We start from the raw sequence: 9238 nt of genomic DNA, 5'->3' as shown, positions 1-9238 counted from the left end.
TTTTAATTAAAAAGTTCATTTAATTAAGAAATTGAAGTGGAATGCAGTTTACACTTATTGACATTTACCCAATCAATGCCAGCATAGTGAAGAAATAAAAACATACATGACCTCATGCTAGTATACAACTGAATGTAAGCAAACGGTTAACGCTTCTATCTTATAAAGACTCTGCAATACACATTCAAAGATTCTTCAATAACGTCCTTTAAGAACTAAAATAGAAAACAAAGCTAGTTGGGTAAGTCAGTTGTTTGGGAGTGGCAATAATAGAATTCACATCACAGCACAGACCTTACTACTAACTCACAAGGGGGATTAGTTGCATAAGAAACAGTTTAAGACTGGATCCCATATTTCAGCTAATTTGCTACTGGCCAACACAACTTTAATACTTCCCGATTTCAAGGAAATAGTGTAATTGAGGCAGTCTACCCTTCAAACCCGACTAGACAAGTTGAAAGTGAACAGCCATAATGACCAAATTAAAGCCTGTGTTGATCGGTTTAGGATTACCTGCTATAGACTCCTGCATCAAAAATATTCTCTTCTGCCAAGCTGATTGAAAAGTTCAAAATCACTAAGCAATGTAGCTGCACTATTTCCCAACTGCAGCAAGTTGTCTGCTTGACAGACTCCTTGTCAAGTTCATTAATGGCTCAAGTCCAGCACCAGTGCTTTTAACGAGATATTTTCAGCATTTCATTACTCATTCCCAAACTTATAACAGCTTCTTCGACTGCCTAAGTGTAGGAGACAACAAATGAGCTTGAAAATGGTTCTTGCATCAAATCCTGTAAATAATCCTGTGAAAATGTTGGTTGGAGGAGATGGGAATGTGGTGATGGGGGGGTGGAGAAGAGGAGATGGGATAGAGAGGCCGTCTAAAATATTGCATCTTCAAACAGGACAAAGTACCTCAAACTGGATACCAAATTGACAGTCCATTAGTCACAAAGCTTTAATACAGCCCATTTCAGAAACAGTCTAAATATTTGCCAAAAACAACAAAAGTTTGATGTTGGACTGTTATTTTCTGAAATGGTATTGGGTCAATTACTTGAGTTTAAATGTAATTTAATTTTAACACTAAGACCGTTGGGCTGGAGTTTCTCTCGATCTTTCCCAATTCTTCATTCAACCCTAACCTTATTTGTTATCCCAACTGATCTTCCCCAGATGTGTTCCAACTTAAGATGTGTGATGCAGTCAATTTCCCCATGGGTTGAAAACAACTTCACAAAAATGGTCTACAAACATGAAACATCTTAATTGTTTGTGGAGCAAGGGTCTTGGCATGAGGAAAACCAGAGGCTAATTTTCCTGCCATGCCAAATAAAAATAACAGTTGCTTGGAAGTGTAAAATAACTAACTTCGATTGGTCACCACAGAATTCAGGATATAATACATCATTTAATCCCCTATTTAACAATTCAGTAGATTTAAGCGCCCTTGGAATCACTAAGGAGGTCAGTAGTTTAATGTTTTTGAACAAATTTACTGCACCATTTCTCTCAATGAATACTGTTTTTTGAACTTCTTCACACTTTCTATACCTCAAGGAAGTGGTCAACAGTTGAATTAAACATTGTAAGTCTTGTGCATTGAAAGTATGTTATTACATAGGCCTCAACTTTGTGAAAGTTAAGGAATGTTCCCAGTTGCTCCTGTACAATGTAACAAACATTCGAACATAAAGTCCTGTTGTTCATGAAACATATCCTGGCTAATTGCAACACTAACACTTACCAAAGAATGCTGTGGCTTTTGTGAAACAATCTTTACATAAATCGCAAGCCTCATAGAAAGGGAATGTTCAAGCACTTGGCAACTACAGACACCTCCAAGCCCTGACCCCAATTATTTTGTCCTGTTATGCACTTTCATTTTAAAAAGGAATGAAAAAAGATTTAGATGATAAAGCATCAAGGCAATTAGTGATTGCTTTTGCTATTTAAAGGTTTTGATTGTTACATAATTTCACCTCAAGTTCACAGTCAGTTGGAGAGTTTGGATTTGCAATGCATAAATATGTAAACTAGTAGATTGAAGGTATATACATGGCACAACTTGCTTTATACAACTGGGCTGATACAAATCAACAATAGCCCAGCTGTCAAAGTCCTGGCACAGATGGCCACCAGCATTTAAAACCAGTCTTTACAAAATATTGTTCCATTGCCAGAAAATGGAATGTTCTTTACGGTGTTTGATTTAAATTGGACTTCTGCCCAGCCAGCTGGGCTTTTACTTCCATCAGGTGCCAGCAGTTTGTGGATCTTTGGGCTTTCCTCAATAGCAGCCTTCTTTCCACTTATCTTCGGTCACAGTGCTGTGTGTCTTCGGTAGTTGCAGAGTTCTGATAATAGAGTAGTTCAGTTAGTTTCAATTATATTAAAATTAGAACAAAAAAAGACAAGTTCAAAAGACTTGAAAGAAGCATGTCTGGCTTCAATAAACAAAGCGTGTCCAGTATACAGTATTGTCGTAAGCCACTGGGGATAGTCTGTTACTGAGCCACCACAGCCCCTCCTGCAATTACCTGCTGGATTACTTTTCCTTGCATCTCAAAGCAACTTGCTGTACATCAATTACATGACTAATCTGGATATTCCCCAGTTAGAGCCTTTTATATTCTTTGCCATTTCTGAATTCCACCTTCCTTAATCTCCATTTATGTAAAAACTTTTATCGACCAATAATGGCTCAGAATTTCCAGTGGAGTACTTCAAAAAATGTAGGGATAAGTTGGTGCTGCTGATGGTTGGGATGTTTGAGGAGGCGACAGGGGAGGGGGGGGTGTTGCCACTGACTGAGGCAGGCATCGTTGCTCAAGGATAAGGATCCGATAGTGTGGATCATATAGGCCCATAGTACTCTTGAATATGGATGTAAAGGTACCAGTGAAGGTTGGAGAAGTGCCTCCTGAAAGTGATATGGGAAGATCAGTCAGGGTTTGTAAAAGGGGGGCAGCTTTTTTCAAACAGAGTTATGGCACCAGCAGAGGGGAGGGAGACAGAGGTAGTAGTGGCACTGGACGCCGAGAAGGCATTGATGGAGTGGAGGTATTTGATGGCGGTTTGGGATTGGCCCACAATTTGTGGATTGGGTAAAATTACTTTACTGGAAGCAGTGGGCAAGTGTCTGCACGAATAATATGAATTCTGAGTATTTTGCTCTACATTAAGGGACCAGGCAGAGGTGTCCTATGTCCAACCCCCTGTTGTTTGCACTTGCGATCAAGCCTTTGGTCATCGTGTTACGTTGTGGGGGTGGAGCAGAGGGTATCACTTGCTGGAACTGAGTGCGTTGATGGGTGGTATACTGGAGCTGCTTCAAGTGTTTGGGTCTTTCGTGGGTATGAACTAAATTTGGACCAAAGCAAATATTGTGTCCCGGCCGGGGGTGAGAGCAGAGGTGGGGGCTGCCATTCCGTCGGGTGGGTTAGATACCTGGGGGTGCAGGTGGCACGAGATTGGGGGGGGCTCCGGGTTTGGTGGAGAGGATGAAAAAGTGGATTTGGCAAGATGGGATGGTCTTCCTCTATCTCTGGCAGGCTGGGTGTAGGCAATTAAGATGACTGTATTGCTGCGGTGTTTGTTCATTTTTCAGTGCCTGACGATTTTTAAAAAAATCAAAGGTGTTTTTTAAGGAAGTAGATAAAATAATCACCTTGTTTATTTGAGATGGGAGGGGATTTAAAGTGGCTCGGATTACGGTGCTGTTGCAGAGAGGACAGCAGTCAGGGGGGGTTGGTTCTCCCAAAATTTATGTATTATTGTGATGTGCTACGGAGGGGAAATACGGCAACTTTGTGCGCGAGGTTGGGGCTGATACAGTTGCTGGTGGTGCATAGGGCGCACCTCAAGGGTGAGGATGAGCTGGCTTTTTGAGGAGATGGAGGACGTTTGTGAATGCTGTGGGGTGGGCCCGTAAATCACGTTCATATGTTTTGCTCCTGCCAAAAACTAGAGGGGTATTGGAGGGTGGTCTTTAGGGTAATCGCAAAGATGGTGCACGTGAGACTCTAATCATCTCCCCAAGAAGTCATATTCAGGGTTTCAGATCGGCCGGGGATGGAAGCAGGTGTTGAGGCAGATGTCTTGGCCATCGCCTCGCTGATCCGAAGGTGGGTTCGGATGGAGGTTGGCTTTTCTGCCCTGTGCCTTGGTGTGGAGGGGGACCTGCTGGAGTTCATAACGCTAGAGAAAGTAAAGTTTGAGTTGAGGGGGAGGATGGAAGGGTTCTACAACTAATGGGCCTTGTTCATCATACATTTTCATGAATTGGATGACATCGAACATTCAGAGGGCAGAGGTTTGAATTGAATAAGGTGGATGATTCTTTCCCATTGGTGTTTTGTATTCGAAATGTTGGGAGCTGTTTGACGGTGGGTGATAAGGGGATTGCTATTGTTTGTTATTGTTAATTTGTTGTAAAAAATGGAGAAAATGTAAAAGAGAATAAATATTTATTTTTTTAAATAATGGCTCAGAACAAACAAGGGGGAAAAAGTGTTATGCACACTGAAAGGTGGAAATTATTTGCTAGTATCAAGTATACTGATGTTTTGAAATTATCAATTGAGCAGTCTTTTGGAAAGTAGAGTTTCCATGTGATTTCAATATAAATTTTAAAGTGCCCAATTCTTCCCCCCACCCCCAATTAAGGGGCAACATAGTGTGGCCAATCCACCTATCCTGCACATCCACACATGTGCAAACTCAAAGGACATTGACCCGGGACAGCAGTGCTAACTACTTTGCCACCATACCACCCCCATGTGGTGATTTTCTAAAGAGCCCCATGCTTACTTGGATAAAATGTCTATAAAAAGTGGCAATGCATCAATGATCATTATAATATTTTTATAATCTTTATTACTATCACAAGTAGGCTTACATTAACACTGCTATGTAGTTACTGTAAAAATCCCCTTGTCTTCACACTGCAACGCCTGTTCGGGTACACGGAGAATTCAGAATGTCCAATTCACATAACAAGCACGCATTTCGGGACTTGTGGAGGAAACCGGAGCACCCCTTGGCCGGGAGAACGTGCAGACAATAAACAGGCTGTTCCGCTTATCTAAGCAGTTGGATCCAGGAGGTTGTATTTTAAGAATGTCCAGCTGGGCTAATATGGGAAAACTACAATGTTCTCCAAGAATTCACATCATGCACTAAATGAAAAAGTATCCCTGGGTATTCCAGTTGTTTTTGACCAAGACAGAAAAATGAATATAGTTAACTTTTAACTACTTAAGCTCAAGTTAGTCACCAAAATATTTATTTGGAAAGATTTGGAAATTTGCTATTCACCAAATGTATCTAGAATAAAATTATCGCTTCCTATTCTTATTCCCAAGAACAGAGACATTTTAGCATGTTATTCACAATCTTTAATAAAGCTAGTATCAGAAAGGCAACTGTAACAAAAGGAAAACAAGGTAAAATGGCTTCAATCAGGACATCTAAATAATAGACAACACTGAAAGGTATTCCCCAAGAGCTTCCACCATCCAGTTATATTCCTTTTATCTTTAATCTGAAATAACCAATATATTAGACTTGCCTCCTTGCTGGCTGCAAAAGCTTGCTCTTGGAAACAGTGGTAGTGGCAGTGCAAGTGCTAGTAACTCGGGACTTTGTGGGGGTGTTCCGAAGGATAGGAGCTGAGCTAAAGGATCTCCCAGTTGAGGCAATGCCAGTTGGTGAAGTGCTTGAGCAAGTGGGAGATTGGATTCTACGAACAGTGCTTCCGGAATTTGGGTATCCTGTTGTTTTCACTGGATGCCTTGTCGTCAAGGGAGAGTTATTGTTTGCTATAGCTTTCACTGGCTGTCTGTTTGAGGGGGAAATCTGGCTGCTGTTACCAGTAGTGTACTTGAGCTTACCAGCAGATGGACCTAGACATAAAGAAATGATTAACAAGGCATTCATTATTGTTCTCCATAGGAGCACCGTTCGCATAATTTTGAACATTAAAGCCAAAAATAAATGGATCAAAGAACTAAAAAATTTTAAAGTCCCACCCCCACCATAAATAAGGCAAACATAATTGAACGTATCCGTTCAGCTCTACTGATTTAGATAGCATATGCTGCTTCCGCACAATTTGAAATTAAATTTTCAAGAGTAGGGTCTTGTCGCGTCTTTGCAAAAATAGTACAAAAAAAATGTTTGCTTTACACGCATGTCTTCCTGAAACTATTCTTCACCTGGCCAGCACTGTTTCCCATATTACAACCATACTATTTTATTTTGAATATGTTATATAAATACATGCCGATAATATCTGAAATACTATCACAAATGTTACTCAAATAGGTTACGAGGGAGCTGAATTTGAATCCATACAAATCAGCGAGGTGATACTCCCATTGCTAGCTCAGTGGGTGTGGCTTCACGGCACAACATTGACTATAGCACAAGATAAAGCGATGACAGGCCATTGGCCTGAGACTCCTTTGTTTCTCTCTCCACTGATGTTGCTGATCCTCATTTTCAATTATTAATAGTACATAGATTTATTTACAGTGTAGTTTTTCTTGGTTAGAATGGTCAATTGGTTTTATCCTGATCTTTTCATTATTATAGATAGGTACTGTTTTTTTTGTTGCAAAATTTCAAAAGGCAGTTTGTCATTCTCTCAAATCCATCTAGAATTGCCATCTGCAACCTTGTTGACGTGGTTTGTCTCACTACCTGTTCTGATGCAAAATAATTCTGACAGGGAGTCCTTCTCACTGTGGTTATACAATTGGCAGAATGCAAAGAATGTGATAATCACAGAACATAGGAAAAGAAAAGAGGTTCCGAAAGTCATATTGGACCCAAAATGTTATCTCTTTCTCAGTTTTTATTTCAGATCTACAGTATTTTGCTTTCATCATAAAGGAACAGAAAAGCCCCATTCAATCCTTCAAGCCTGTTCCATCATTCAAATGAATGGCATCTCAACTCAATTTATCCACCTTAGTTCCATACCTCGATACCCTCGCACAAATCGAACATTCCCAGTTGAGAATTAGTTTCAACAGTTTTTTGGGGCAAGAGATGAAGAAGTGCATTTGTCTATGGAAACATACAGAATGACAGTTAAGTATAAACTTTTTAAGGTGACAACTAGGAGAAAGAAAGGAAAATACTGCAGATGCTGCAAATCTGAAATTTTAAAAGCCAGAAATACTGAGGTCAGGCAGCATTGGTTAAAATTTCAGGTGGATGACCCTTCCTCAGGAGTATGTAGTGTTAACTCTGATTCTCTCCACAGATGATGCCCGACATGCTGAGCATTTTGTTTCTATTTCAAAAACATTCCCTTTGCCACATTTTATTTTTTCAAATTTAATTTGACCACACCCTGCATTCTCCAATTTGATATCCAATATCTTTTCAAATATATTTGCACAGCAATGTGAGCCACTAGCTGATACCAAGGCTGCACACATTCTTCTGTAGATCACAAGTTAGTTGCTGTGGTAACTAGATACCATGCCTTGAACACACCATCCAAACTAAAGTTGCCATGTCAGCTGGCATAGTGCCTTACTTTGCACTCTCATTTGGCACACAATAATGCTGAGCCAGTTTTGCCCGAAAAAAAACCTAGTCCATCAACAAGGGAGATATTCAGAACTCTTTGCAATTGTTTGATGCAAATTTAGTCAGCGCAATATTTATTAGCTTTGCGGAAAGGAAAACTAAAGAATAAGCTTTGCTACAGGAAGAGAAGACCATATTAAACCTGAAGCTGCACAACAGCCCCAGATCCTTCAGATATCGACTCCACGCTAAGACACCACAAATAGACGGATAGTCTTGACTTGGTTGGATTGATCATTGTTATGGAGATGAAAAAGGAACATTTTTTGATATTTAACCTTAATTTGAAATTTTCAGCATTAAAACAGAAGGCAAGGAAGTCAAACATACCACAAGTTTAATCTATTAGACTACTTTCATGTTTGAGAAAACTGTTTTCGCTTAGCTGATCAGTTACAGTTTTGTCCTATTCCTCGGAATAGATCCAAAGTAACGTACCAGAAGGAGACTGCTGTAACCTTGAAATTCGACTGCCAGGCACTTGCAAATTAGATTCAAAGCTTCGACTGTTTCTGCCCGGGTCAGAGCAACGAATTCCAGACTTAGCCAGGTTGGGCATACTGCGACGCATTTCCTCTGCGATGGAATGAAGCAAAGCAAGACTTAGCTAATGCAGCCTAACTCCAGTCCAAGACCATGTATCTTAATGCTCTCAAGGTGATCAGAGATGGACAATAAATGCTACCATGACAGAGTTGCCTACTTTCCATTAAAAAAAGTGTGACATTTTAAACATGCAATATAAAAAACCTAGGGTAAAAGAGCAGTTTGTCCATAAAATAATTCAAAAGTGGGGGTGTTTAATATAGATAAGTGCATCTCAGATTACGTAATGACAAGTCCAATGTAGAAAGGAAGAATTATACTGAAAACTATTTGTGTAAATTTTTACTCCCTTGAAATAAAAATTCCAGGAACCTTTCAATTTAACTATAGATTTGGTACCTTGATTTTTCGTGTAGTTCATTAGCTCAGACATGCGACCTTGTAAACAGCGTCGTGAAGCGCGAGCTCTGCCAGCAGTTGCTGCTCCTCTAACTGGAGACTGCGATCGAGGTGAATTTCGTGGAGAAGGTGAATATCTGTGCATGCTATGTTGGGATAAAGCGTAATCACATTCATCTTCATCATCCAGACTATAAGTGTCAAACTCTTGATCACTGTAAGTACCTCTCCTCAGGGAATTTAGAGAGGCACTGGAGCTACGGCGGGAAGCTGATGCTGAACTTGAGGCATAATCCTGACGAAGACCTTTAAAAATAAAGCACAATAGTTCCACAAACAAGTACATTTTTGTTTCTCTTCTCCCTCAGCAAATTGCAATCTCAAAGTACAGCCACTGATATAAGATACAAGAATATGGAATTCTTGCTACTTTCGTACAGGGGTTTGGTAAGAGTGTGTGTTTTGGTTTCCTTTTTCCAAGGAATGAAATACTCTTGTCTGGGGGGCAGTACAGTGAAGATTCATTAAACAGGTCCTTGGGATGAGGGCTGTCCTATGAGGAGAGGCTGATGAAATTGGGCCCACAGTCTCTGGAGTTTAGAAGAATGAGGTGATCTCATTGAAACACAAGATTCTGTTAACAGGGTAGACAGAGGTTATTTCCCTTGGCTGGGAAATACAGTAA

The 9238-nt window shown here is 40.2% G+C and overlaps 1 protein-coding gene across 2 annotated transcripts in view; it reads right to left on the bottom strand.

Moving 5' to 3' along the window:
* The window catches only part of zgc:66447 (SLAIN motif-containing protein-like), a 31622-nt gene continuing 22384 nt past the window's right edge, over positions 1-9238 (bottom strand). For both annotated transcript variants that reach the window (XM_038775098.1, XM_038775097.1), the window contains 4 exons: positions 8554-8859; positions 8047-8184; positions 5576-5909; positions 1-2360 (listed from right to left, as the gene is read on the bottom strand). In XM_038775098.1, the coding sequence (XP_038631026.1) occupies positions 2294-2360; positions 5576-5909; positions 8047-8184; positions 8554-8859 (845 nt within the window). In that variant the 3' untranslated portion in view covers positions 1-2293. The remainder of the gene's footprint in view (positions 2361-5575; positions 5910-8046; positions 8185-8553; positions 8860-9238) is intronic.

The sequence above is a fragment of the Scyliorhinus canicula genome, chromosome 17 (assembly GCF_902713615.1).
Source record: "Scyliorhinus canicula chromosome 17, sScyCan1.1, whole genome shotgun sequence".
Classification (NCBI taxonomy): Eukaryota; Metazoa; Chordata; class Chondrichthyes; order Carcharhiniformes; family Scyliorhinidae; genus Scyliorhinus; species Scyliorhinus canicula.
Note: the sequence above shows the minus strand (reverse complement) of the source record. Positions and strands in the feature narration are given on the sequence as shown.